The sequence below is a fragment of the Podarcis gaigeae genome (assembly GCF_964106915.1).
Source record: "Podarcis gaigeae genome assembly, chromosome: 5".
NCBI lineage: Eukaryota > Metazoa > Chordata > Lepidosauria > Squamata > Lacertidae > Podarcis > Podarcis gaigeae.
The window spans coordinates 849,771-876,050 of NC_139681.1; the positions used below are offsets into that span (position 1 = coordinate 849,771).

The following is a 26,280-nucleotide window of genomic DNA, read 5'->3' on the forward strand; positions in this document are numbered from 1 at the left end:
TAAGTTCCAAAAGGTCAGCTTCACAAAACCAGATGACAGAGGAAAAATGAGGATTCTGTACATGATACATATACTTAGGAAAGGCGAAGTTTAAGAAAATTTACACAAAAGTCACATTAATAACTTCTGAACTTACGCCAACACATGACCTGTAGGGTAGGAAATTAAGCTAATTATTTCCGGAGACAGAATCCAAACTCTTCTAGTAAGAAATATGGGACTTTTGCAATGAATTTAGATAAGGTGCAACTGCTGAATAGGATACCTGTAGAATTTTTCAATGATGGTAAAAGCTAAACATTATTAAGAAACTTATATCCATGCAAGAGCCTTACTCAAACATGAACATTCAATTAATCAGTCATTTCAGTTTCCTTTAAAAAACAAAAAGATTTTTCAATCACTATTCAACAAGAGGAAGAAAACTGTACTTGCTTGAAAAGAAGAGTCATAATTTTTCCCACATTCAAGTAAATAAAGGATCTCAGAGGTAGCTTGAGGAAAATTTATGTGGGGTCTAAAGTTGCGGCACAGTAATACATTACTATAGTGCCATCTGCACTACACATCTGATAAAACTTGGGCAGCTTTCTGCTGTCATCTTGTACAACTACACTGGCAGGCATGGCACCACCCACTTTCAAGTCTGCATGACCATACTACAGATGCTTCTCACAGCCATGTTTCAGCAACAAATCCCACTTAATCCTATGTAGCACTGCCCACATCCAGCAGAAACACCACCTACAATGAATGATCCAATGACATCTCACATTTGCATATGCAGAGTTAGGGCCAAACCTCCACAGCTGCCCCTAGCCCTCTTGGGAGGGCCGCTACTCAGTACAATATGAGAAGTTTTCCTCCTCCCAAGACAACAAAAGGCAACCACTCAGGGAAGGTGGGGGGGTGCAGAGCCTGGACATAGAATTACCCTATCCTTCAGCATCAATATGCCATATATCATCAGATATTTTTTAGTTACATCGGATTGAATGCATGGCAGAATTTAGAGATATTTGGGATTTTAACGAAGCTTGTGATGTTGCATGATTATAAGATGCTTTTATAATATCCCCAACAGTCTGCTGCATTTCTGCATTTCAAGGGAAGATGCTTTGGTCTGATCCAGTTTTGCTTTTTATTTGTTCCTAAGAAATGGTGAATAAACTTCCAGCTACTACTGATTTCTCATTAAGGAATTCTAGTTTCCCAGTTCATAAATTTAAAGCTACTCAACCCAGTGTACACAGAGCAGTAGAGTGCTATGGCTGAATGAACATGTACTATCAGTATCATACTGATGAGGCAAAGAAAGGATACAAATTGGAACACACAGGATTCCCTCCCCATGAGAACTTCCTGATTTTCGCAGTGAAGAAGCAGCAATTCTGGAGGGGGGATTAAAACCTCTGATGAATGTTTTCTCTTTCAGAATAAGTGAAACAATGGTTGAAGTAGTGCTTTAAAATAATTTAATCAAACTGCTACAAAACTCCAAGATTCCACAGAAATGTGGCCCATGTTCTGGAGTTCTAAACAAGTACACTCTCAGGACCAACAATAATTACAAATTACAAATACAGGTAATTCGCAACTCATGTACATTTAACTTGTGTGGGTTCAGTTTTAAGCGCTTGGCAAAAAAGAAGAAGAATTAAAAAAGAGATTTGGGCTTTATGTACTATCTCCAGAACGTAAACCTCATCTAAGTTGAGAGGCACCTGTATACACTTATAAGAGGTAGATAGAACAGTGCAAGATGCTTTATACTGAAGCACCTAACTGTGCTACATATAAACATCTGCTCTGGATCCATTCCAGTCCGGCTTCCGCGCTGGCCATGGGACCGAGACGGCTCTGGTCGCCCTAACAGATGATCTCTGCAGGCAGCTGGATCGAGGCGGGTCGGGGCTGCTGATTCTTCTAGATCTGTCAGCAGCCTTCGACATGGTCGATCACGAACTCCTGGACCACCGCCTTGCCGACGTGGGGATCCAGGGCACAGTCCTTCAATGGCTGCGCTCGTTTCTCTCTGGTCGGGGACAGAGGGTGGCGCTTGGGGGGGAATTGTCATCGCGCCACTCCTTGGTGTGTGGAGTGCCTCAGGGTGCGATTCTCTCCCCGATGCTTTTTAACATCTTTATGCGCCCCCTCGCCCGGAGTTTTGGGCTGGGCTGCCATCAGTATGCTGATGACACCCAACTCTATCTGTTGATGGATGGCCATCCTGACTCGGCCCCAGACACACTGGCGAGATGTCTGGAAGCTGTGGCTGGATGGTTACGTGGGAGCCGGTTGAAGTTAAATCCTTCGAAGACAGAGGTCCTCTGGCTGGGCCGGGACGATATGGGATTGAGGGGGCAACTCCCATCTCTTGCGGGGGTGCAATTGGTGCCAGCACCGTCCGTTAAGAGTTTGGGTGTAATCTTCGATACCTCCCTCTCTATGGAGGCGCAGATTACAGCTATAACAAAGGCGGCATTTTTTCATCTCCGCCAAGCTAAGCAGTTGGCCCCTTATCTCTCTCGCCCTGACCTAGCCACTGTGATCCATGCGACGGTCACCTCCAGACTGGATTATTGTAACTCGCTCTACGTGGGGCTGCCCTTGAGACTGACCCAGAAACTCCAGCGGGTGCAGAATGCCGCGGCGAGACTCCTTATGGGGTCTTCACTGCGAGATCACATTCACCCAGTACTATACCAGCTGCACTGGCTCCCGGTGGAGTACAGGATCAGGTTTAAGGTGCTGGTTTTAACCTTTAAAGCCCTGTACGGCCTAGGACCCTCGTACCTACGGGACCGCCTCTCCTGGTATGCCCCACAGAGAAACCTACAGTCTGCTAATAATAACATCCTCAAGGTCCCAGGCCTCAGAGAGGTTAGGCTGGCCTCAACTAGAGCCAGGGCCTTCTCGGCTGCGGCTCCAATCTGGTGGAACGCTCTGTCACAAGAGACTAGGGCCCTGCGGGACCTGACATCTTTCCGCAGGGCCTGCAAGACAGAGTTGTTCCACCAGGCCTTTGGTCAGGGCGCAGCCTGACTCCCTCCTCTGGCAACCTGCATAGAATATTGCTTAATTGGTTGCCATTAATTTGATTTTAATTAATTTTTATAATGAATATTTTGAATGTGTGATTATTTGATTGTTTGATTATTTGATTATTGTTAGCCGCCCTGAGCCCGGCTTCGGCTGGGGAGGGCGGGATATAAATAAAATTTATTATTATTATTATTATTATTATTATTATTATTATTATTATTATTATTATTATTATGTCTACTAAGAGGGAAACTCTAGTGGGCTCAACGGAGTTTACTCAAAGTTAAGTATTAATACATACTTTTGAAAACAGGAAAAACTAAGCAGAAGTTGAAAGTTGAAGCCACTAACAAAACCATTAAACACCATACTTAAAAAGTATATAGATCTTAGAAATTGTGCAAAAACAAAAGAACTCATATTTTAGTAAAAGGTCTACTGATGCACACTTTAATTGGCAATAACTCCACTGAACTCAGTGAGACAGGCTTCTAAGTAAACATTTAGAGGAACAAACTTTACACAGCACAATAATTGTAGATAAAATTAACAATGCTGAAACTATATTTATTGTTCCACTGTATCTTACTCTAATCTAAGAACAGGGCACATGCAGCCCTCCAAATGTTATTGGACAACAACTCTCATCATTAATGCAGATTGAGGCTGATATGGGTTGGGAGTCAGAGACTTCCCTTAAGTGCTCTAATCAGTCTTCAAGACATTCATAGTTACTAATTTTCATCCACAATTATTTATAACAGAGTTAATTATAACAATGTGGCACAGTTCTAAACAGACAGCCCTTTCCTCTTCTGGGATATGAATGCAGTCACCATTTCTAGTTATCAGTATCCGATATTTCAGAAATAGAACAAGCCTTGAACAAAAATTATTCAATTAACTTTTCTTGCCTAGAATCAGCACAATATTGGGGAAAAAGTTTCCATTTCAATTTCCACAAAGCAGGACCATCATTCTAGTAAGGCACAAACCACCACCATCAGCCCACCATTTCATGAATGAAGCATGTCATATACTCGGGTCTAATGACTCTAAAAGCACTTATCTTGAAATTCACTTCTTTCACAGAAGCAATTACACCCACTCTAGAAAAAGCAATTAATTACTACATTGTCTGGAGGTTTTCAATGCAGTTATCCAATATGTCTACCCACTATTCCAGTTGTCACCATTCCATCTTTAAAAGAAGTGAGGATTACCATGGACATAATCTGTCCAGGCATTGGCATACCCTCCTGAAGTTTCAGAACAACAGTTGATGTTCCATCTTCCCAAGCTTTGTCCAGAATCAACCTGGAATGGGACTTTTCCCAGCACAAGAGCACCATCTTGTGGACATACAAGTTCACTTGGAGACTGGTGTGTGCAGACCCTATAGAGTTGCAAAAGAAGGAATCTTCAGAAAGTGGTGGAACCACCAATAGAATACAGTGGTACCTCAGGTTACATACGCTTCAGGTTAAAGACTCCGCTAACCCAGAAACAGTGCTTCAGGTTAAGAACTTTGCTTCAGGATGAGAACAGAAATCGGGCTCCGGCGGCGCGGCAGCAGCAGGAGGCCCCATTAGCTAAAGTGGTACCTCAGGTTAAGAACAGTTTCAGGTTAAGTACGGACCTCCGGAACGAATTAAATACTTAACCTGAGGTACCACTGTATTATTATTTATTGGTCATTCAGAATGAGGATGTTTCCTTTTACATTGAAGAGTTGCCTTTTCAGGTCATGGAATAATGTACAAGAATTGTGAACTCTCAAACCAGAAGAGCCAATCAAATTCTTCTCACCTAATATGGGTTTAGGTTTCACTGAGTTTCTTTCTTGGAGGAATGTGTAGTAGTCAGTTGCTATACATCAGGGTTGGATAGTTTGGTCTTTTGAAAAATGCCCCAAGAATGGTGGCCAATTATTTTATAGCATATTTTGATTATCTGGGGAATCTTAAATGTCATCAGGAACTAATCCAGTTCAAATGTAGCATGCAAGTTATCCATCTCTAAAATAAGTATCCTATCACATGGGTACAGTAAATACATCATTAATTTATTTCCAAGTGCTACAATGCCAGAACTAAAAATGTTACATTATTTGTTATTAATGTCTGGGTTTGGTCCATAAAGTGATTTTAAAAACCAAAACCTTTCTACCTTTAGTCCAAAAGAAAGATCTTAAATGAAACTGTAAACAGAACTTGGAAAGGAAAGGAAAGGAAAATGGGGGGGGGGGGGGGACTTCCCAAATTTTCAAGTAATAGTTTCCAATCCAGGTGCCTCCACACTAAACCCTTAAAATTGACCCAATCTTAAGATATTGTTATAGCATCAAAGCAATGACACATATAACTATAAAAAGTTTGAATGTAAGGATTTTAAGTATCATTAGAAAGTTAAAATCTAGTACATAGACATCAACTTGATATTATCTTGAAATTTGTAAGAAAATATCTGAAAATACCTTGATATTATCTTGAAATTTGTAAGAAAATATCTGAAAATACCTTAGAAATCTGTGTGAAATGTAATTCAAAAATATGTGGTAAGGGTACACCCAGCTACTTTAAATGAATTCAAATCACCAGGATCCTCATCGCCTGATGAGCTGCACCAAAAGGTACAAAAGGACTGGAGGTGGGCAAATGTCCCCATCTTCAAAGGGGAGGGGGGGAGAAGTCCCAGGTAACTACCGACCAGGAAAGGTCCTAGAACAGATAAACAGTCAGTCTGTGAACACTTAGAAAAGGATGCTGTGATTACCAAGACCCTGCATGGGTTTCTCAAGAACAAGTCATGCCATACGAATCTCATTTCTTTTCATGATAAGAGTTACAAGCTTGGTGGATCAGGGGAATGCTGTGGACATAGTGTATCTTGATTTCAGTAAGGCTTTTGTCAGCACTGTTAAACAGAAAGCTGTGCAATGGAGCTCTCTTCCCAATCCTTCCAACCTGATGCTGGAAGAGAGAAGTCCTCTACTTTCAGTCTCCATAGGCCAAGTAGTAGCAGACTCCCTCTGCAACAGCAGAGGCATCAAATCCACATTTGGTTTATATGACCCAGAAACTAAGCCTCCAACAATACAGAGATCATTTGTATTAAAAATGTATACTGACTAAACTTTTAAAGTCTTCTTTCAAAATGATTAATTCACAGAATTGTGGAAATACTGGCCTTTTTAGAACAATTACTGGCATTTAGAACAATTACTGGTTTACAAGAAAGCAAATACCTCATTATGAATTAATTTCAAGTTTGAATGACAAAAGAATGGGGACTTGGATGTTTCTGAACTAGAATCACAAACACTTTTCACAATGAATACTCACACTTCCAAAGAATAATAATAACAAATATAAAACAAAATCAAGGTCCTGACACAAATCTTCTTGATTGGCTTGGTATATCCATTCAAACACCATGGTATGCAGTCACATCATGCAAACCTGCACAGATTTTCCCACATTATCAAACAATTCTCAAGTGCTTGTATAGCTCCTAGCTTTAGCAGTTTGCTCTGGTATACGTGACTAAAGACAGGGGAGGATCCTGCAACTCAATTAATTTGCAGTTTATGTATGTGTAAGAGAACTAGATACACAGCCAGAGGTTTTTTTTTAAAAAAACAAGCTTTTGCTGCTGCTTATCCCAGAAGATAACTGCTTAACTTTTAAAAGATGGCTGCACTGCTGGCTAAGGAATAGTGAAATTAGTGCATATTCACAGTAAGAGGCCTTGGTATATGAATTGTGAATTTAAAAGAAAACTATTACATTAATGGTACCTCACTTGAAAAAATATTACATTACAGTGGTACCTCGGGTTACATACACTTCAGGTTACATACGCTTCAGGTTACAGACTACGCTAACCCAGAAATAGTGCTTCAGGTTAAGAACTTTGCTTTGGGCTAGGGAAGAATTAGCATGGGTCCTGCAAAGGGAAGTCCTGCCTTATCAACCTTTTGGGAGTTCTCTGAGGTTGTCAACAAGTAGGAAAGGAGTGGGCATGGGCAAGAATTGTAGGGGGCAGGGCATGGAGGGAAGCACATACACAGAGTGTCAAACAACTAGTCTCCCATGTGTGGCAAATCTGGTGACTCAGGAGCTGTGAGCCCTGGGCATCAGGTCAACACTGTTTGCACAAAGGGCTGCTATGTATGACCTGTTACTCTTGTGGAGAGCAAGAAATTGCTATGGATACCCTCCCAATTTTCGCTACCCCTTCACATAGTAGTGAGGCCCAGTAGGCACCTACAAAGAGCACAACTTTCTCTGTAGTGGTACCTACTCGATGGAATGCTTCACAAAATGCACCCACAAATTGCTTTTTAAGCAATGCACAAAAACCCTTGAATACTATTATACAGCAAAAGTATAAAAATAATTATTATTTTATTATTTAAATTGCTTGTTTAATTGTTTAAAAAAATCATAGACCGTTATACAATGTTAGTCAAAGTCTGGATAGACCACTGCTATCCTGGGATCCTTCAGGCGGAAGGACAGGATATAAATTTAATAAATCAACATAATATAAATTCAGTAAATAATAAATCCATTGACCTAAATGCATAGGATGGAGAACAAAACATGTTATTGTGCTGTTTTGCCCTCCATCATAAGGACATATGACATACGCAGAATAGTGGTGTGTATGGTGGCTTGGATTAGCTGACAACCAATCACCATGATTACTTTTGAGCTCTACACAAAAGTAAAATACTTTTATAGAAATTGGTTAAACAAGAGCAGCAAGATGCATAAGACATTAACATCACAGAATGGCAAAGCAAGGAACATCAGGAATACATTTTCTAGGACAAAGTCTAACTGACGATGCACCTCACTGGATCTGAAACACCTATTCAGCCTAGAATATGATGGTGAGAAAGTTGCATTTGTATGCTTTGAGGGTCTCCTTCATGACAAACATATGATGCAACTGATCAGCTGAGATTTGATGTGTTCAATATAGCACCTATAGAAATCAGAGCCTGACAATAACGTAACTTTCATCTCCCTGACAAATGATATAGGCATGGATGATGTGACCAAAGATTTGCTGGTTGCTAATGACAGAGGAATACAAATTGCAGTGTGTAACGTGATTAAAGTAAAGATTAATCAGTACAACTCCAGTTTCATGATCCACTGAAAAAAACTTTAAAATTTGCTTCATCATAATATTCAAACATTGCCGCATCAGCAGAACATAAAAAAATATGATCAAGGTGATGGTAAGCACATCTAGAGACTGCTTAATTTTACAACTGCTTAATGCCCCAGGTGCTAGCCAAATGATATAAATGTTGAATGTCCTATGGCACTGCTGCTTACAAAAGCTGGAGAACAGATGAACACTTTATCCACTCCAGTAGTAATGATGTGGATGCTCATGAAGTCCCATATTTAGATTTGAAAATACGTATCTATGACTATCAAGTTATGCCGAACCTCAGAAATGTTAGCCATAATACTGATGTATTTTCCACTCTGCAGTGCCAAATCCAATGGCAATACAGTCATACCTTGGGTTGAAGTAGCTTCGGGTTGAACGTTTCGGGTTGCGCTCCACAGCGACCCTGAAGTAACGGAATGTGTTACGTCCGGGTTTCGCCGCTTGCACAGATGCTCAAAATGACGCCGCACGCTTGCGCGGAAGCGGCGAATCACGACCCGCACAGACGTGGGTTGTGTTCACTTCAGGATGCGAACGGGGCTCCAGGAGGATCCCATTCGCACCCAGAGGTACCACTGTACATTCTGTCCTTTTGTTACTGTTAGATTTGAGTCTTGCTGCTGAACAGAAACAAACATTCACTTTTGGGCCAGATGTGCAGTCAATTCATTACCATGAATGAATATCAAGCCTTCTTTCTCTCTAGTGTCCTTAGGACAAGAGGGGTAGAGGTGTAAGATGAGTTGGTGTCTGCTGGTGGCTATTAGATGAGACTTTTCCGGTTTTCAGGGAAGTCTTGAGGAAGCCAGTACACTTTCATCCTTGTGAGGTGGCTGAAAGAGGTTATGTTGTAGTCATCTCCACAAACAAAGATCTTATGTTTCTGTTGCTGCAGTCCCTGACCACAAAAGCAACTGAAACATGGATGATCTCTGTCACTGCTCTGTAAACAACTTGTTAAGCTTCCATGTTAACAAAATGCAATTCTCAATGGCCATAGAAAAGTTCTGCTGGAAGATATTTTTGATACAGCACTACCTTGTCAGTGGTACTGGAGGGGATAGGTGTTACTCAGGTGCCAAGACATAGTGAGTCACGTGTACAGTTCCCCAAAGAAGAAGAATGCCAGGCTACAAATATTTACCAAGGGCAAGAAGAATCTGCATATGTGGCCTCCAACAAAAGATCCTGCATTGCAGGAGATTTGACTAGATGACCCTTGGGGTTCCTTCCAACTCTACAATTCTATGATGTTCTTCAGCTTCCTGTTGCACATTCTAATCACCAGGCAAAGATCCAGCTACAAGCATTGACATGGAAAGGCAGAATACAAATAAACCTTGGTGTTATTCCTGCACATACCTCTGCCTGAAAGGGAACCGAAATCATGACAAGGTTACCTCCTGTGTCCATTTCCTGCCCGAAACACATGGCCACAAAACAAAATGCAATACAGTAAGGTGCACCTGTTTCAATGATTGCAATGTACTATTGCCTGAAGTTGTGATGCCATGGATGTTTTCCATCCTGCTGCCAACCGTTTTCTTACACTCTAATTTGTGCGTTTCTTCACCACCCACATTTCTACATGTCCATTTGAACCGGCTCTCTATTTACAGCAAGTGACTTTCATCTTGCACGTGCTCTAAGGGTTATGGCCATCTCTCTTGCTTATAGTCGTGACTGCATAATTCTCCATCCCACCTGGATATTCTCCCAAGTACAGTGGTACCTCGGGTTAAGTACTTGATTCGTTCCGGAGGTCCGTACTTAACCTGAAACTGTTCTTAACCTGAAGCACCACTTTAGCTAATAGGGCCTCCCGCTGCCGCCGCGCCGCCGGAGCCCGATTTCTGTTCTCATCCTGAAGCAAAGTTCTTAACCTGAAGCACGATTTCTGGGTTAGCGGAGTCTTTAACCTGAAGCGTATGTAACCCGAGGTACCACTGTATAGGAAATGAATAGCATTTGAGGCTGGGGCGTAGAGGACGGCAGCCTTTGAGAGGGGTCCGAGGAGAGGGAGCGGGGGGGGGGACTCTGAGGGGACCCACGTGGCGGGGGGGGAGAGAAGAGGAGCCTCAAGGGAGGCAAACGGGGAGCCCCCCGCCCGCCCGGCCGCCGCCTAGCAGATCAGGCCAAGGCCCGGAAGCTGAGGGGGGACGCAGATAGCCACCCCCCTCGGGTAGAGAAACAACGCCCCCCCCCCCCGCTCGCCGTAACCGCCGCTCCCCTCACCTGCACGCGCGACGTCGCCGACACCGCCTCTGCGGCCCGCCCCCTGGCCGGCGCGCGCATGCTCCTGTCGGGCCGAGAGGGGGAGGGGAAGCGCAGGAGGCGGGAAGAGGGCGGGTTGAGGGGAGGGGGTCCCCCAAAGGGCCTTTGTGGGGGCTTTCCTATTGGTTTCCCGCAGTCCCTCCTGAGCGACAAAAGCGTGGGCTGAATCTCGCGAGGTTGTCCCGTTGGGCCTCGTTGGCCAGAGAGGGGCGCGTGGCAGTGGCGGGGAGCCGGTTCAAGGGGACCTGAGGCGAGCGTCTCAGATGGCGGGATCCTCAGGGGCAGCAGATCCTGAGGTAGATCTTTATTCCCCACTTGTTTCTTGTGAACAGTCCTGTGGGGCAGCTCAATCCCCATGGAATTCACGGGGACCTGCTCCTGAATGCTCGAGATGGTGGCCGCAGGCTTCCGTCAGGTGCCAGGTATCTGTACAACTGCAATGCTTTGCTAGGGAGGAAACCAGAAAAACAGCCACGTCACTGATCTGCTTGGCCACCTCTGTAACCTCATGAAGTGCCAAAGAGCCCAGCCGGGTTCAGGGGCCACCAGGCGTCATGGTTCCAGTAACACGCAGGTGCCCTTCAGTAATGTTTTGTATTTAAGATTGTTAGGAAACATACTTTGGATATGTATTCTGGTGGGAGTGCACCAGGCACATAAAAATTCTCCCAAATATTTCGCATAGGCTGTCTTGTGCAGCCAAGAGCTTAGCTCTTGTAGCATTGCTATGGCAGTATACTCTCCTGAGAGAGACTTAACAGCAGGCTACAACCATGGATTCAGTGATCTATGAAATCTGACCATCTTTTAAGTGCAGATTAACTTTCCTCTCTTATTTTAAATTAATCTATTCAGATTTCATAGAATTGTAGAATTGGAAGGGACCAAAAGGCTCATCTAATCCTGATTGAACAAAAATGAAATGTTTTTAAGCCCCATTGATTTCAATGGAAGAGGTTTAATTTAAGCATGCCTTACAACTCCCATAGAGAATTACAACTCTATAGCTATCGGGCCAGATTAAAAGGTCAGCTGTTATTTAGTAGTCCTTGAAAGACTATTCCATCTTTCAGTGTCCACAAGACAAGTAGTGGTAGTCAGGAGACATAATTCTGAGATCCGTATCTCTTGGTATTACACTGTCATCTTGTAACATGAAGCTGAATTCTGAATGTCAAACAGTTGTGTAACGTTCAGAATAGTAATTTGTATGCAAAAGTGTTCTGAAAACTAGAAAAGTGAATAACAGCCCCATTCAAAGAAAACATTTTATGAAATGAGTACAGTGGTAACTCGGGTTACAGATGCTTCAGGTTATTATTTTCAGGTTGCGTGACACGCCAAACCCAGAAATACCAGAACAGGTTACTTCTAGGTTTCGGCGCATGCGAAGAAGCGCTAAATCGCAAACCACGCGTGCGCAGATGTGGCGCTGCGGGTTGCAAACACTGCGGGTTGCGAACGTGCATCCCACACAGATCACATTCGCAACCCGAGGTTCCACTGTAAAGGTAAAGGGACCCCTGACCGTTAAGTCCAGTCACGGACAACTCTGCGGTTACAGCGCTCTTCTTGTTTTACTGGCCAAGGGAGCCGGCGTTTGTCCGCAGACAGCTTCCGGGTCATGTGGCCAGCATGATTAAGCCGCTTCTGGAGAACCAGAGCAGCGCACGGAAACGCCGTTTACATTCCTGCTGGAGCAGTACCTATTTATCTACTTGCACTTGATGTGTTTTTGAGCTGCTAGGTTGGCAGGAGCTGGGACCAAGCAACAGGAGCTCACCCCGTTGCAGGGATTCGAACCACCAACCTTCAGATCGGCAAGCCCTAGGCTCAGTGGTTTAGACCACAGTGCCACCCACATCCCTATGAAATGATTAGCATTTCAATTTCAGATGAACATGTCACAGTAAATAAGTATTGGGATATGTCCATAAATTGATCTTGTTTTCAAAAGTGCAGATAGTTTGTGTAAAAAAAGAAGAGAAAAGTAGTAAGCATGTATGTGCATTGTAATACATCTTGTTGATGTGCTGGGCCCGGGAGTAACCCGAGTAACACGGTCCAGGTCCGGTCCTGAATCCAAGGGTTCCGTGAGGAGTCAGTCCGACAGGGCCGAGGCAGGAAACCAGGCAAGGTGAGGCACAGGATCACAGGCAGGTTCTGGCAAACAGCAGCATTGCTCCCGCAACCTGGGGCAGGGTCCAGCAGGCTTTTATCTCTGTAAGGGTAACGGCCAGTCCTGATCCCCCAGTGACTCACCTCCTTGTCTCACCCGAAGGAGAGCACTGCTCCTGCAAGTACTCAGGTCTCTCCTCTCAGATCTCAGTCTCTGCAGCTCGGGAGATGTCAGTGGGTACTAGACCCAGAGGCCGCCTCAGCCTCTTCTGATCCAACTGGTGGTGGAGCAGCTGTAAGTGATTGCCCAGCTGAAGGCAACGAGGTAATCCCCGCATCTGAAGCCAGGGCAGGCTCAGGCCCCTGACTCGGCCCAGCTGGTGCTTGTTGCAGGGGAACCTGTGCAGACGGGCTCTCCAGAATCAGACCCCAGACTAGGTTCAGCTGCCACCTGAGGCAATGGATCCGGTGCGGACTGAGACTCCTCTGGCTCCGAGTCCGACCCTGAGTCCCAGGCCATCACACCACCACCCCTCCCAAGCCCCCCCTCCGGCCGAGGGTCCAGGCCCGGCTTGCTGGGGTAAGCAGTGTGGAAGGCCTGGAGGCACTCAGGTGCGTGAACGTTGTCCGCTGGTTCCCAAGAACGGTCCTCTGCCCCATATCCCTTCCAGTCGATGAGGTACTGGAGCTTTCCTCTGCGGGACTGGGAATCGAGGATACGTTCCACCTCATATTCTGGCTCCCCCTGCACCGACACTGGCTGAGGCCTCAGACGGTGTGGGTGAAACTCATCAGGTGGGGTGACTGGACGGAGCAGCGACTGATGGAATACTGGGTGAACCTTGAGCGTTGGATACAAAGGCGATACGCCACAGGCGACTCCTGGGCAGTGATGGGGAATGGACCCGTGAACCGGGCATCCAGCTTCTACGAGGGCCAAGAGTAGTACAGGTGACAGGTAGAGAGCCACATCCGATCGCAGACATTGAGTTCTGGCCCCTGCTGACGGTGGCAGTCAATCTGGGTTTTATAGGTGTTCTTGGCCTGGCCTAGTTGCTCCATTAGAAGTTGCTGCTGGGATTAGAGCTCCTGTAGCCAGTTCGTCACTGTGGGAACCGCAGGCGCCGGCAGCATGCTTGGGAACAAACACTGGTGGTACCCATAGTTGGCCTGGAACAGGGTCTGTTGGGTGGAAGCGTTCACTGCATTGTTGTAGACGAACTCGGCCAACGCCAGATAGTCGACCCAATCATCCTGGTGGAAACTGCAGTAGCACTGGAGGTACTGCTCTAATACCACTTTCGGCCTGTCCGTCAGTCTGCGGGTGGTAGGCCGACGATAGACAGACCTCTGTCCCGAGAGCCTGGTGTACGCTGTGCCAGAAACAGGAAGGTGAACTGAGTGCCACGATCAGAGATCAAGCGTTCCGGTACGCCATACAGGTGGAAAACGTGCTGCAGGTACAGTCACGCCTTCTCCTTGGCTGAGGGTACAGACGAGCACGGAGCGCAGTGCACCATCTTAGTGAAATGCTCCGCAAATACCAGGAGGCAGGTACACTGACAAGACGGGGGTAAGTTCACCACGAAGTCCAACGAAACCGTGTGCCACGGATGAGGCGGGACTGGCAGTGGCTGAAGCAACCCAGGAAGTCTCCCGGTCGATCCCTTGGCCCACTGGCAGATATCGCAACCCCCAATGTACGTCAGCCTTCAAGTGGGGCCACCAGAATTCCCAACTTACCAGGTGGGTGGTCCGATATCTCCTGAAGTGCCCAGCTGCCGGGGCATCATGAGCCATCTAGAGTACCTATATGAAGGCATGCTCTGCTGTCAATTCCCAAATAAGTTCCTGAGTCCACACCTCGATTCGTTGCTGCTCCCACACTTGATCCTGCAGTGATTTGGTCTCCTGGGTAGAATCATAGAATCATAGAGTTGGAAGAGACCACAAGGGCCATTGAGTCCAACCCCCTGCCAAGCAGGAAGTAGTCTACCCTGCCATGCAGGGTAGTCAGGAATGCAGCTGGAGGTACGATCATTGTTGGCTCCGCCTGCTGCACCGTCTCCATGATGTCCTCTGGTTTCCGAGACAGAGCGTCTGCCTTCTGGTTTTGGGAGCTAGGGATGTAGCAGATCTGGAACTGGGAGAAGAGCAGCGTCCACCACATCTGCCGCTGGTTCAACTTACGGGTGGTCTGAAGGTACTCCAAGTAAGAACTGGTGGTCAGTTCTTCTACCGGGTGTTGAGCACCTTCGATGCAGTGTTGATGCGGTGCGGACTTGGCTCCAAGTCTGACCCCAAGTCCCAGGCCATCAAAGCTGAGGCAATGACACACAAGTCTATAAAATTGTGCCTCAGGTTATGGGACGATAACTTTTTAAAACTTTGACCTTTGTATTGCATCTTGTGATCACAGAAAGTGTATGAATACACTTAATAGTAAGTGCTAATAATTTTACAAACTTTGATAAAGGGACTGGAAACCAAGCTTTATGAAGAACTTTTGAGGGAGTTGGGTATAGTTGCCTGGATAAGAGCAGACTGAGAGGAGATATGATAGCCTTCTTCCAGTATTCAAAGGGCTGTCACGTGGAAGATGGAACAAGATTTGTTTTCTCCTGCTCTGGAGTCTAGGACCCAAACCAATGGCTATTTGACTGCTGATTCAGGATCCTAAAGTGTGTTTTATATACAGTCATACCTCGGGTTGAGTGTGCTTCAGGTTGAGCACTTTCGGGTTGATCTCTGCGGCAACCCAGAAGTAACGGAGCGTGTTACGTCCGGGTTTCGCCGCATGCGCAGACACTCAAAATGACGTCACGCGCGGAAGCCACAAAACACATTCTATTCAGGATGTGAACGGGGCTCCAGAACGGATCCCGTTCGCATCCCAAGGTACCACTGTAATCAACTTTTTATTTCTGTTCTTTGTATATTGCGTTGCTCTTTTGTTGCTATGGCAAATAAAGATTCATTCATTCAAATGGCTTTAAGTTACAAGAAAGGAGATTCTGACTAAACATCAGGAAGAACTTTCTTTTTTAAAAACAATAATATTTATTGAAGTTTCCAGAAAAATCAAAAATATAAAAGAAAAAAGGGGGGGGAGACATTTACATTTCAACCTTACTTTCATTGACATCTTTCCAGGACTTCCCCACCCCACCCCCTCTTGTATTCCATTTCCATTAAATTAATTCCACAAGTTTTTACCCTAAATTTTAAGCTTATTATCATTGTTATCATTGACCCAATATTCCATTTAATTCATCTTATATAACCATTTTCCCTTTATATTCCACCATCCTTCAACTTAAAAATATTTTTTCCTCTAAGATCGATCCCTGTTCCCTTCCACGAATTCCCCTCTTTAATACACAGGACAGAATGAAATAAGAAAATAAAGAACATAATATAATTTTACACCCTTTGGATTCCGAATTTCTCTCCCCCCTTTCCCGGTTTCGATCCCCAATGTCCATCAATCTATCTGTTGTCAGCCTGGAGACTCCACACCATGTCCAGATCTTGGTCAGCTCCACTTTGCCGTCTTTTTGGTAGTCTTTGCCGTCTTTTTGGTAATCTTTAGTTTCAAACACCCAGTCTTTGGAAAAACTCTATCTCAAGAAGGTCCATTTTTTCTTTCATCCAGATCTCTATATTTACGAGTAAAACTCAAATTTTGTTTCTTAATCCTTTAAAATCTGAATGTCCCAAATGCTCCCACTTCCAGCTCTGTCCACTTCTTGTTGTTCTCTTTCCTCACTTTCCTCAGGTTTCTATTCCTGTTCCGCTGCAAAAACATTCTAATTCCAAAATCTTCTAGTTCCTCTACAGTGGCTTTATTTGTTCAGGAACAAAAACTTGCGTCATGTCCCTTCCGTTCTTCAATAGATATATCTATTGTCTCCTTTAGTGTAGAGACCTCTGTAGACAAAATAATGTTTCATTTTTGCAACTTTCCCAGGAGATAAAAAGTCCTATTCAAATCCATGAGTATTTTTCCACTTGCAACAATTCTTGTAGTGTCCCAAAGTCCCCTCTAGAGGGATTATGGTAACTTAGTTTCCTTCCAGATCACACCCAAAAGTCAAACTAACTTATTGTCCCTTGTTTTCAACAATTTATATCCACATTGTAACAAATTTGACCGGCAAAGTCCTAATAACAAAGTTCTCTTTTTATTCTCCAACTTTGACAGCTGTCAAAATCTTTATATCTCCTCACCAGGCTCTCTCACGGATCTCTCCCGGTTCCCGGGGGGGGGGGTTGCACTTTAGCTCAAACAATCCACTTTTCTCCTCCAGCACAATCTTGTAATTTTCCATCATGAAATTAATAACTTTTATCAATAAAAAACAGACCCTTCTCTCAATCTTAGTTGTCAGGTCCTTGCTTTAAATCCTCTACAACAGGGGGGAGACGGACTTCCTCTTTGCATCTCCCCCGCTCGTTCCTAATTTTAAAAAATTAGTTCCTTTTAGATCCAATTTCCCAATTACTCACGGGTTGTCGTTTTTAGTCCAAATTTTCAATGGAAGAAGTCAGCGCTCTCCGTCGAATGGCATGCGGCTTCGCTCGGCAGGGGAAGCGGAGGACTCATAGCACCACGCCACTCCCCATCCCCCGCTCCGTAGCCTTTAAAAAGGCTCTTTCGCGGGTTGGAGGGCGCAAACGGTGCCTGCCGAGTCACCAGGTCCATGGGCATCTGCGCCCATGGTTTGTGAGGGTCCCCGCGTCGCTGGCGCGGCGGGACCCAGCCCCTACCGAGCAGGCTCCCTCCGGAGCTCGGAGGGAGTCCGCCATTCGGCGATGGCGCCAACCCGGAAGTCCCCCAACATCAGGAAGAACTTTCTGATGGTAAGAGCTGTTTGACAGTGGAACGGGCTCCCTTGGAAGGTGGTAGACTATTATTCCTTGGAGGTTTTATGATTCTATGAAAGTATTTCATTTATTTGTTTTATTAAAATTTCTAAGAAATTTTTCCTGTTAAGGAACTTTCAGAACTTGAATTTCATTTGAGGACAAACCCAGGCTTGATCCACATTGTAGCCTCTTGTTTTTGTAGGCAACATTAGATTATTACTTTTTAAATGCAATTGCTGCTCATTTGGCATATTGTATGGAATACCATGTTATAAACCCTGAGAAGTAGTGTATAAACATTTTGTTTAAGTATGACTGTTCTTAATACTCTCATATTCTCAGCCAGTGAGAATAAAATGGAAGATTCAACTTTTCCATGGATCCACTATAAGGTCAAAGATGGGATGTGAAAAGTGAAAAACAGTGTTTCAAACCAGTTTTGCAGGAGCAAAGACACTCCCCATCCAAACACAGAAGATGAAGAACAGCAGCAAAACATAGGGTTGCCATATTTCACAAAGTAAAAACCAGGACACCCCAAAAGTTGTTTTAGAAAACCTTTTTTTAAAAAAACAACTTGCCTAAGCTCTAGGACAAAGCACCACCTTTTGGATATTCTCCACACACACACACACACCGGATATCAACTCTGCCTTTCTCCAGGAACATGTCCAGGAAAATCCGAACGTATGGCAGCCCTAGCAAAACATAGTATCTCGAAGTTTGTAAAGCCAGTCCAAGAAATCACAGAAATAAAGGTCAGAAGTAGCGGTATCAATACAAGTAGCAGTGGGTGTCATATGCATTGTAAGGAGCCAAGAAACAATAATACTTTTTAAAAAACTGATTTGAATCAACCCCCGTAGCAACATAGTAATATGAAGAACCTGCTAGACATACAGTACAAGCCTATGCATGTCTGTTCAAAAAAAAAGTCCACTGAGTTCAATGATACTTACTGTGCTAAGTAAGTTGGTATAGCATCGAAGACTTAGACCTTGCTGTTGCCCCTACCGCTGGCTGTTGTGCCAATGAAGAGTTCTGAAGGTTCCCCACTAACAGGTAGAAGGAGTAGATCCCCCTCTCTCTCTCTCTCTCTCTCTCTCTCTCTCTCTCCTCTCTCTCTCTCACACACACACAGTCCCAAGAAACTGCTGTTCTCCAAACTTGTTATTCTCGTATCTCTATTCCATAGAGATACAAGAGCGGAGAAATTCTAAGTATTAGTTTTGTTTTATTTATATAATAAAGCATTATCAAAATGCAGGCAGGTTCATATGAAAGAATATGGTCTTGCAGATAGCTTGGACCTAAGCCTTGTAGGGCTTTATAGGTCATAAGATGTACTTTGAATTGTGCCTGGAAATAGACTGGTAGCCAGTGGTGCTGTTTTAACAAGGGAGTCGTCAGCAATCTGGCTGCAGCTCTTTGAGGCAGTTGAAGTTTCTGAGCCCTTTTCAAAGGCGGAGTATAGAGTAATAACCGTGTAAAGTATTTAATCCAAATGGGATGTAACTGAGGCATTGGTCACTGCAGCTAAATCAGTCATTTCAAGGAATGGACACAGCTGGCACACTAGCTGTAAGTGTGCAAATGTACTGCTGGCCACTGCAGAGACCTGTGCAACCAGGCTCAGGGCTGAGTCCAGGAGCATGCCTAAACTGTGAACCTGTGTTTTCAGGGGAAGTGGGACCCCATCCAACACAGGCAGAATCCCTGTTCTCTGTTCTGCCTTCTGACTGCCCAAGAGACCATTTCCTTATCTGCCTTTCCCAAGAGGTTCCAACATAACAGGAATGACATCTTGCTGACTGGCAGGTCTGAAATTATTCCAGATGCACATGCAGTCCGTATCCCTGATGCAGCCTGGGGAAGGGGGGGAGAGCCTGCAACAACAATCTACCCTCACTCTTCCCCTCCGCTTCCTCCTCCTCCTGGATAGCTCAACTGGATAGAGCATGGTGCTGATAACGCCAAGTTTGGAGGTTTGATCCAGTATGGAACAGCTGGATATTCTTGCAATGCAGAGGGTTGGACTAGATGATTTTCAGGGCCCCTTCCAACTGCATTTCTGATTTCTCTCTTTTTCTGCATCTCTCTCTAGTCACACCAGCACCTCCCTTCTTTGCTTCTTTTACTAATATATATCGACTCATCAGCCTTTATTCATGTCACAAGGAGTCACTAAATCTGCTTAGAGATTTTATTTGTAATTGAGCTGTTTACAAATTCCATGAAATAAAAATAAATGGCTACTCACTATTCGCTTCCGTAGAAGGTATGCCACCTTCTACCCCCAGGACATTGTACAAAGTGCTTTCCCTTCACTGCTCCCTGGGAGTCCAGCATGCCGCCTGGTCCCAGTACCAATGGGCTGGGCAAGCTGTGGTGGTAGCTGCATTCATCATTCACAATTTGTTATTTCTTTTTTTTTTAATTGAGTTTATTTACAACACACACACACCTGTCAAACTGAACATGAAAATAATACTGAATCAAAAGAGAAACAAGCAACAAGACATAAAACAAAAAAGTACAAATAAAACATGATATTGTATGAAAACTTATACAAAACAAAATCATACACACACACAAATATACATACCATATTTCAGTTCTTGTTTTTTTCCAATTGACTTCCTTCATCCTCAACATGGTTCTTTTATCGTTTTTGGTAAACTCTTTTTAGTTAATTCTTACCCCTTTTTCTTTCTGTTTTTAACTTAAGTACCATAAATTATTTTGCAGAAGTTACTGTATTTTTCACCCCATAGGACGCACCTATGTTTTTTTTGGGTGGGGGGGAAATAAAGAAAAAATATATATTTCCCCCCCCCCAGGCACGGGGCTGGCGCAGGGGAAGCCCGAGCTTCCCCCGACCCCAGCCCCCAGAACAGCCTACTATCCGCAAGCCTAGGGAGCCGCGACGGTCTCCCCAGGCTTGCAGAGAGCTGCGGAATGCAGGCAGCTTCGGAATGCAAGAGGGTTGCGTGGAGCTGCGCCAAGCCCCGGAGTGCAGGCAGCTCCGTGCAACCCTCGGGAGCCCGGCGCGGCTTCAGGTTGCGCAGAGCTTCCTGAAGCCTGGAGAGCGAGACGGGTCGGTGTGCACCGACCCCTCTCACTCTCCATGCTTCAGCGAAAGCCTGTATTCGCCCCATAGGACGCACACACATTTCCCCTTCATTTTTGGAGGGGGAAAAGTGTGTCCTATAGGGCAAAAAATACGGTAATCAAAACAATTTGTTATTTCATGTGGCATGCAGCCCAAGGTACACCCCAGACCTTCCAGGCACTGATTTGCCCTCCCTCTTTTAAACTATTGTTTCTATTTTCCAGAGGCTGTCTTTTCCCAGCATCCTCTTACTGATCTCTAGTGTCAATTACCATGATCTTGTGGGGGGTCAGCATTGGGGTGGGAGCAGCATCAGAGTGTTTTGCCTACAGCAGCAAAATGTCTTGGGCTGGTTGCTGACAATAGCGGCAATTGTGCTGCAGGGTACCACCATGTCCCCAGTGCTATTTGACACCTGCATGAAAATGTTGGAGCGCTTATCAGAAGATTTGGGGTGAGGTGTCATCAGTACACTGATGATAGCCAGCTCTAGTTCTCTGTAACATTTGAACCAGGAGATCCAGTGCAACCCCTGGACCAGTGTCGGGACTCGGTAGTGGGCTGGAGGAGGGCCAGCAGCTCAACAGCAGGTGCTTCAATCCGCTTGGCTCCAGGGATCTGCTTTGCAGAGAGGGTTACAGAAGGCGCCAGTCCTGTAGGCTGCAATGTGGTTGTGGAGAGCATGAGACCCAGTGTCTCTCTCTTATCTTCTCCCCCTACCAACCATATGTTTAATTAGGGGTTTTGAACTCAGATTAAATGTGTGGTTGGGAAGGGAAGGAGGAAGGGGGGAAACCATCTCCCCCTCCTGTGAATCAATTTTGACCCAAATCGAGGCTGAGACTGCCCTTAGTCAGGGTCAGTCCAAAGTTGTGGGCTGGGGCAGGGGTGGGCTGTGCACAACCCTAGTAACGTATTGTTGTTTAGTCATGTCCGACTCTTCGTGACCCCATGGACCAGAGCACGCCAGGCACTCCCGTCTTCCACTGCCTCCCGCAGTTTGGTCAAACTTATGTTCATAGCTTCAAGAACATTATCCAACCATCTCGTCCTCTGCTGTCTCCTTCTCCTTGTGCCCTCCACCTTTCCCAACATCAGGGTCTTGTCCAGGGAGTCTTCTCTTCTCATGAGGTGGCCAAAGTATTGGAGCCTCAGCTTCACGATCTTTCCTTCCAGTGAGCACTCAGGGCTAATTTCCTTAAGAATGGATGCGTTTGATCTTCTTGCAGTCCATGGGACTCTCAAGAGTCTCCTCCAGCACCATAATTCAAAAGCATCAATTCTTTGGCGATCAGCCTTCTTTATGGTCCAGCTTTCACTTCCATACATCACTACTGGGAGAACCATAGCTTTTACTATACGGACCTTTGTTGGCAAGGTGATGTCTCTGCTTTTTGAGATGCTGTCCATGTTTGTCATTGCTTTTCTCCCAAGAAGCATGCGTCTTTTAATTTCGTGACTGCTGTCACCATCTGCAGTGATCTGAACATGGAGCCCAAGAAAGTAAAATCTCTCACTGCCTTCATTTCTTCCCTTTCTATTTGCTAGGAGGTGATGGGCCTAGTGGCCATGATCTTAGTTTTTTGGATGTTGAGCATCAGACCATATTTTGCACTCCCCTCTTTCACCCTCATTAAAAGGTTCTTTAATTCCTCCTCACTTTCTGCCATCAAGGTTGTATCATCTGCATATCTGAGGTTGTTGCAATTTCTTCTGGCAATCTTAATTCTGGCTTGGGATTCATCCAGCCCAGCCTTTTGCATGATGAATTCTGCATATAAGTTAAATAATCAGGGAGACAATATACAGCCTTGTCGTACTTCTTTCCCAATTTTGAACCAATCAGTTGTTCCATATCCAGTTCTAACTGTAGCTTCTTGTCCCACATAGAGATTTATCAGGAGACAGATGAGGTGATCAGGCAGTCCCATTTCTTTAAGAACTTGCCATAGTTTGCTGTGGTCGACACTGTCAAAGGCTTTTGCAAAGTCAATGAGGCAGAAGTAGATGTCTTTCTGGAACTCTCTAGCTTTCTCCATAATCCAGCGCATGTTTGCAGTTTGGTCTCTGGTTCCTCTGCCCCTTTGAAATCCAGCTTGCACTTCTGGGAGTTCTTGGTCCACATTCTGTTTAAGCCTGCCTTGTAGAATTTTAAGCATAACCTTGCTAGCGTGTGAAATGAGTGCAATTCTGCGGTAGTTGGAGCATTTTTGGGCACTGCCCTTCTTTGGCATTGGGATGTAGACTGATCTCCAATCCTCTGGCCACTGCTGAGTTTTCCAAACTTGCTGGCCTATTGAGTGTAGCACCTTAACAGAATCATCTTTTAAAATTTTAAATCATTCAGCTGGAATATCATCACTTCCACCGGCCTTGTTATTAGTGCTTTCTAAGGCCCATTTGACTTCACTTTCCAGGATGTCTGGCTCAAGGTCAGCAACTACACTACCTGGGGTATGAGGCATCCATATCTTTCTGGTATAATTCCTCGGTGTATTCTTGCCACCTCTGTGTATTCTTGCCACCTCTTCTTGATGTCTTCTGCTTCTGTTTAGGTCCTTACCACTTTTGTCCTTTATTATGGTAATCTTTGTACGAAATGTTCCTTTCATATCTCCAATTTTCTTGAATAGATCTCTGGTTTTTCCCATTCTATTGTTTTCCTCTATTTCTTTGCATCACTTGTTTAAGAAGGCCCTCTTGTCTCTCCTTGCTATTTTTTGGAAATCTGCATTCAGTTTCCTGTATCTTTCACTATCTCCCTCGCATTTTGCTTGCCTGCTCTCTCCCGCTATTTGTAAGACCTCGTTGGACAGCCACTTTGCTTTCTTGCATTTCCTTTTCATTGGGATGGTTTTCGTTGCTGCCTCCTGTATAATGTTATGAGCCTCCATCCATAGTTCTTCAGGCACTCTGTCCACCAAATCTAAATCCTTAAACCTGTTCCTCACTTCCACTGTGTATTCATAAGGGATTTGATTTAGATTGTATCTTACCAGCCCAGTGGTTTTTCCTACTTTCTTCAGTTTAAGCTTGAATTTTACTATAAGAAGCTGATGATCTGAGCCACAGTCAGCTCCAGGTTTTGTTTTGCTGACTGTATAGAGCTTCTCCATCTTTGGCTGCAGAGAATATAATCAATCTGATTTTGAAGCTGCCCATCTGGTGATGTCCATGTGTAGAGTCGTCTCTTGTGTTGTTGGAAAGCGTGTTTGTGATGACCAGCTTGTTCTCTTGGCAGAACTCTATTAGCCTTTGCCCTGCTTCATTTTGAACTCCAAGGCCAAACTTGCCAGTTCTTCCTTTTATCTCTTGAATCCCTACTTTAGCATTCCAATCCCCTATAATGAGAAGAACATCCTTCTTTGGTGTCATTTCTAGAAGATGTTGTAAGTCTTCATAGAATTGGTCAATTTCAGTTTCTTCAGCACCAGTAGTTGGATTACTGTGATGTTAAAAGGTCTGCCTTGGATTCGTATCGAGATCATTCTATCATTTTTGAGATTGCATCCCAGTACAGCTTTCACCACTCTTTTGTTGACTATGAGGGCCACTCCATTTCTTTTACGGGATTCTTGCCCACAGTAGTAGATATGATGGTCATCCAAACTGAATTCGCCCATTCCCATCCATTTTAGTTCATTGATGCCCAGGTTGTCAGTATTTATTGCCATCTCATTTTTGACCACATCCAACTTGACCAAGGTTCATGGTTCTTACATTCCAGGTTTCTATGCAATATTTTTCTTTACAGCATTGGACTTTCCTTTCGGTTACAGGCATATCTGCAACTGAGCGACCTTTAGGCTTTGGCCCAGCCACCTCATCAGCTCTGAATCTACTTGTACTTGTCCTCCGCTCTTCCTCAGTAGCATGTTGGACGCCTTGTGGAATTGGAAGGGACTCAAAGGGTCATCCCATCCAAGCTCCTGCAATTCCTTTAAAGGGGGTCATTTTGCCAAGTTGGCTACAGATCACTGTAATAATTTTTGCATATTTTTTGAATGGCTAGACTTCTTTCTTCCCAGCTTGTAGATATTATTTCCTTAAAATACAATCAAGTTTGCTTTAACATTCTATCCTAGTAGATACTATTTAAAGCATTTAATCCTTTAATATAAAAATAGGAACCAGCTTATTTTTCTTCCTTTTTAATAGACCCTAAACAATAATGTGTGGTCTTCTTTCCTGAATTCAGATCATGAAAGAGGTCATTATTATCAAATTACAGGTTTCTGAGGGATATATAATATGATAATTACTGGCAAAAGACTATGCTGTATCAACATTGCATTCCTTCTATGAATAGAGGCTATGAAAAATGTTTTACAGCTTGATATTTGCATACAAATATTTAAAGACTGAAACATGCACAGAAATATGTAGAGTTAAGACTCAAACAGTGGTTTTTAATGAAACAAAGCAAACAAGTCAATAAAATTTTCACACTTAATCTACTCTTGCCAGTGCCAAATGTATTCTATTTTGTGTCAAGAAAGGAGGCAAAAAATTGGTCTCTCCAAGATCTCACTCTTGAATTTAATCTTTTCTAAAAGGATCTCACTGTGTAGCTTTTAATTACAAGACCAGTGGCAGCTGGAGTGTCCAAAATGTGGTGCACTCTCTGCCTTATCTGTATATAAGAAGCCACTCCGTCAATATTTGACAAATAACACTTTCTCTTGATGCTGTGTACCTGATGCTGGACTGACAGCTTCATGTTTTCTATTCTATCTGGTGGTAATCTTGTATTCAAAAGACAGCATGCTTATATCAAGAGAGGACGGGTTTGCTCAGAAGTGGGTAGGGCATGCTGCCACACAGGGCAAACCGGGCATACAGCCCCTCCCACTGTGTCATCCTGTTCCCCCTTAAGAAGAAGCTAAGTAGGCTACTGGGATGGACCAGGGCATGACTACATGTGACTGGTGTCACATCCCATCTTTATCAGTTTCCTCTCTCAATATTTTATATTAGTGTATCTTGCTGCTTTAATATTCCCAAGCAATTGACAGACGGTTTTTTAAAATTAACAAATCTCATTCTACAGATTTATTCAATATGGTCACTGTGAATCCTTCAGATGCATTTAAGGGAATTGCTTTATTGCTACTGTTTCTCTAACAGCTTGTGATCCAGGACAGAAATTTAATTTTCTCACTGTGACTTTTCAACTTCTTTAACAACCCTTGTGAGAGTCTTTGTCAGAGGCCTTATGTAAGCCCAAATAAATTATGTCAGCTGGCTTGCCTTCTACAGTACAGCTAAATTCTCACTTTAATCTAATTCAGAGAAATATCAAGAACACTAATAAACTATATTTGATTTTATTTGTTTGTAGTGTTTTGGCAATAGCTGGACTGATGCTTTGCCTGGCCTTTAGCCAGTCATGTTCATGTCAATAAAATGAACTGGGTTTTAAGTGTTGCCCTCATATTCCTTTGAACACTGAATAACTTGCAGCTCTGGTGTGTCTGATGCACGTGAAGAACCTGTGTCATCTACCTGTTCTGTCTGGAAACTTTGCTGTCAGAGGTAATCAAAGTGATGCCAAGCAAAAAGACACAACTCTTTGGCAACTAAGAAATAGCACAGCTGTGTGTGTAGAAAGCCCACTCCTTGCTATCCTACCCATCTAGTTTCATATGACCCCAAGCTTCAGATTG

General features: G+C 44.2%; 1 protein-coding gene across 14 annotated transcripts in view; it reads right to left on the reverse strand.

Moving 5' to 3' along the window:
• The window catches only part of CCDC91 (coiled-coil domain containing 91), a 149,346-nt gene extending 138,677 nt beyond the window's left edge, over window positions 1–10,669 (reverse strand). For 2 of the 14 annotated variants that reach the window (XM_083738771.1, XM_083738770.1), the window contains exon 1: window positions 10,477–10,583. Coding sequence is in view for 3 of the 14 variants with exons in the window: in XM_083738778.1 (XP_083594904.1) it covers window positions 4,269–4,441; window positions 9,386–9,435 (223 nt within the window). In the remaining 11 variants the exon portion in view is untranslated. Of the gene's footprint in view, window positions 1–115; window positions 150–4,268; window positions 4,442–5,564; window positions 5,766–9,385; window positions 9,561–9,603; window positions 10,070–10,476 lie in introns of those variants that run through there. The other 12 variants (XM_083738768.1, XM_083738778.1, XM_083738765.1 and 9 more) reach the window with 12 other exon arrangements.
• Between the last annotated feature and the right edge of the window lie 15,611 nt (window positions 10,670–26,280).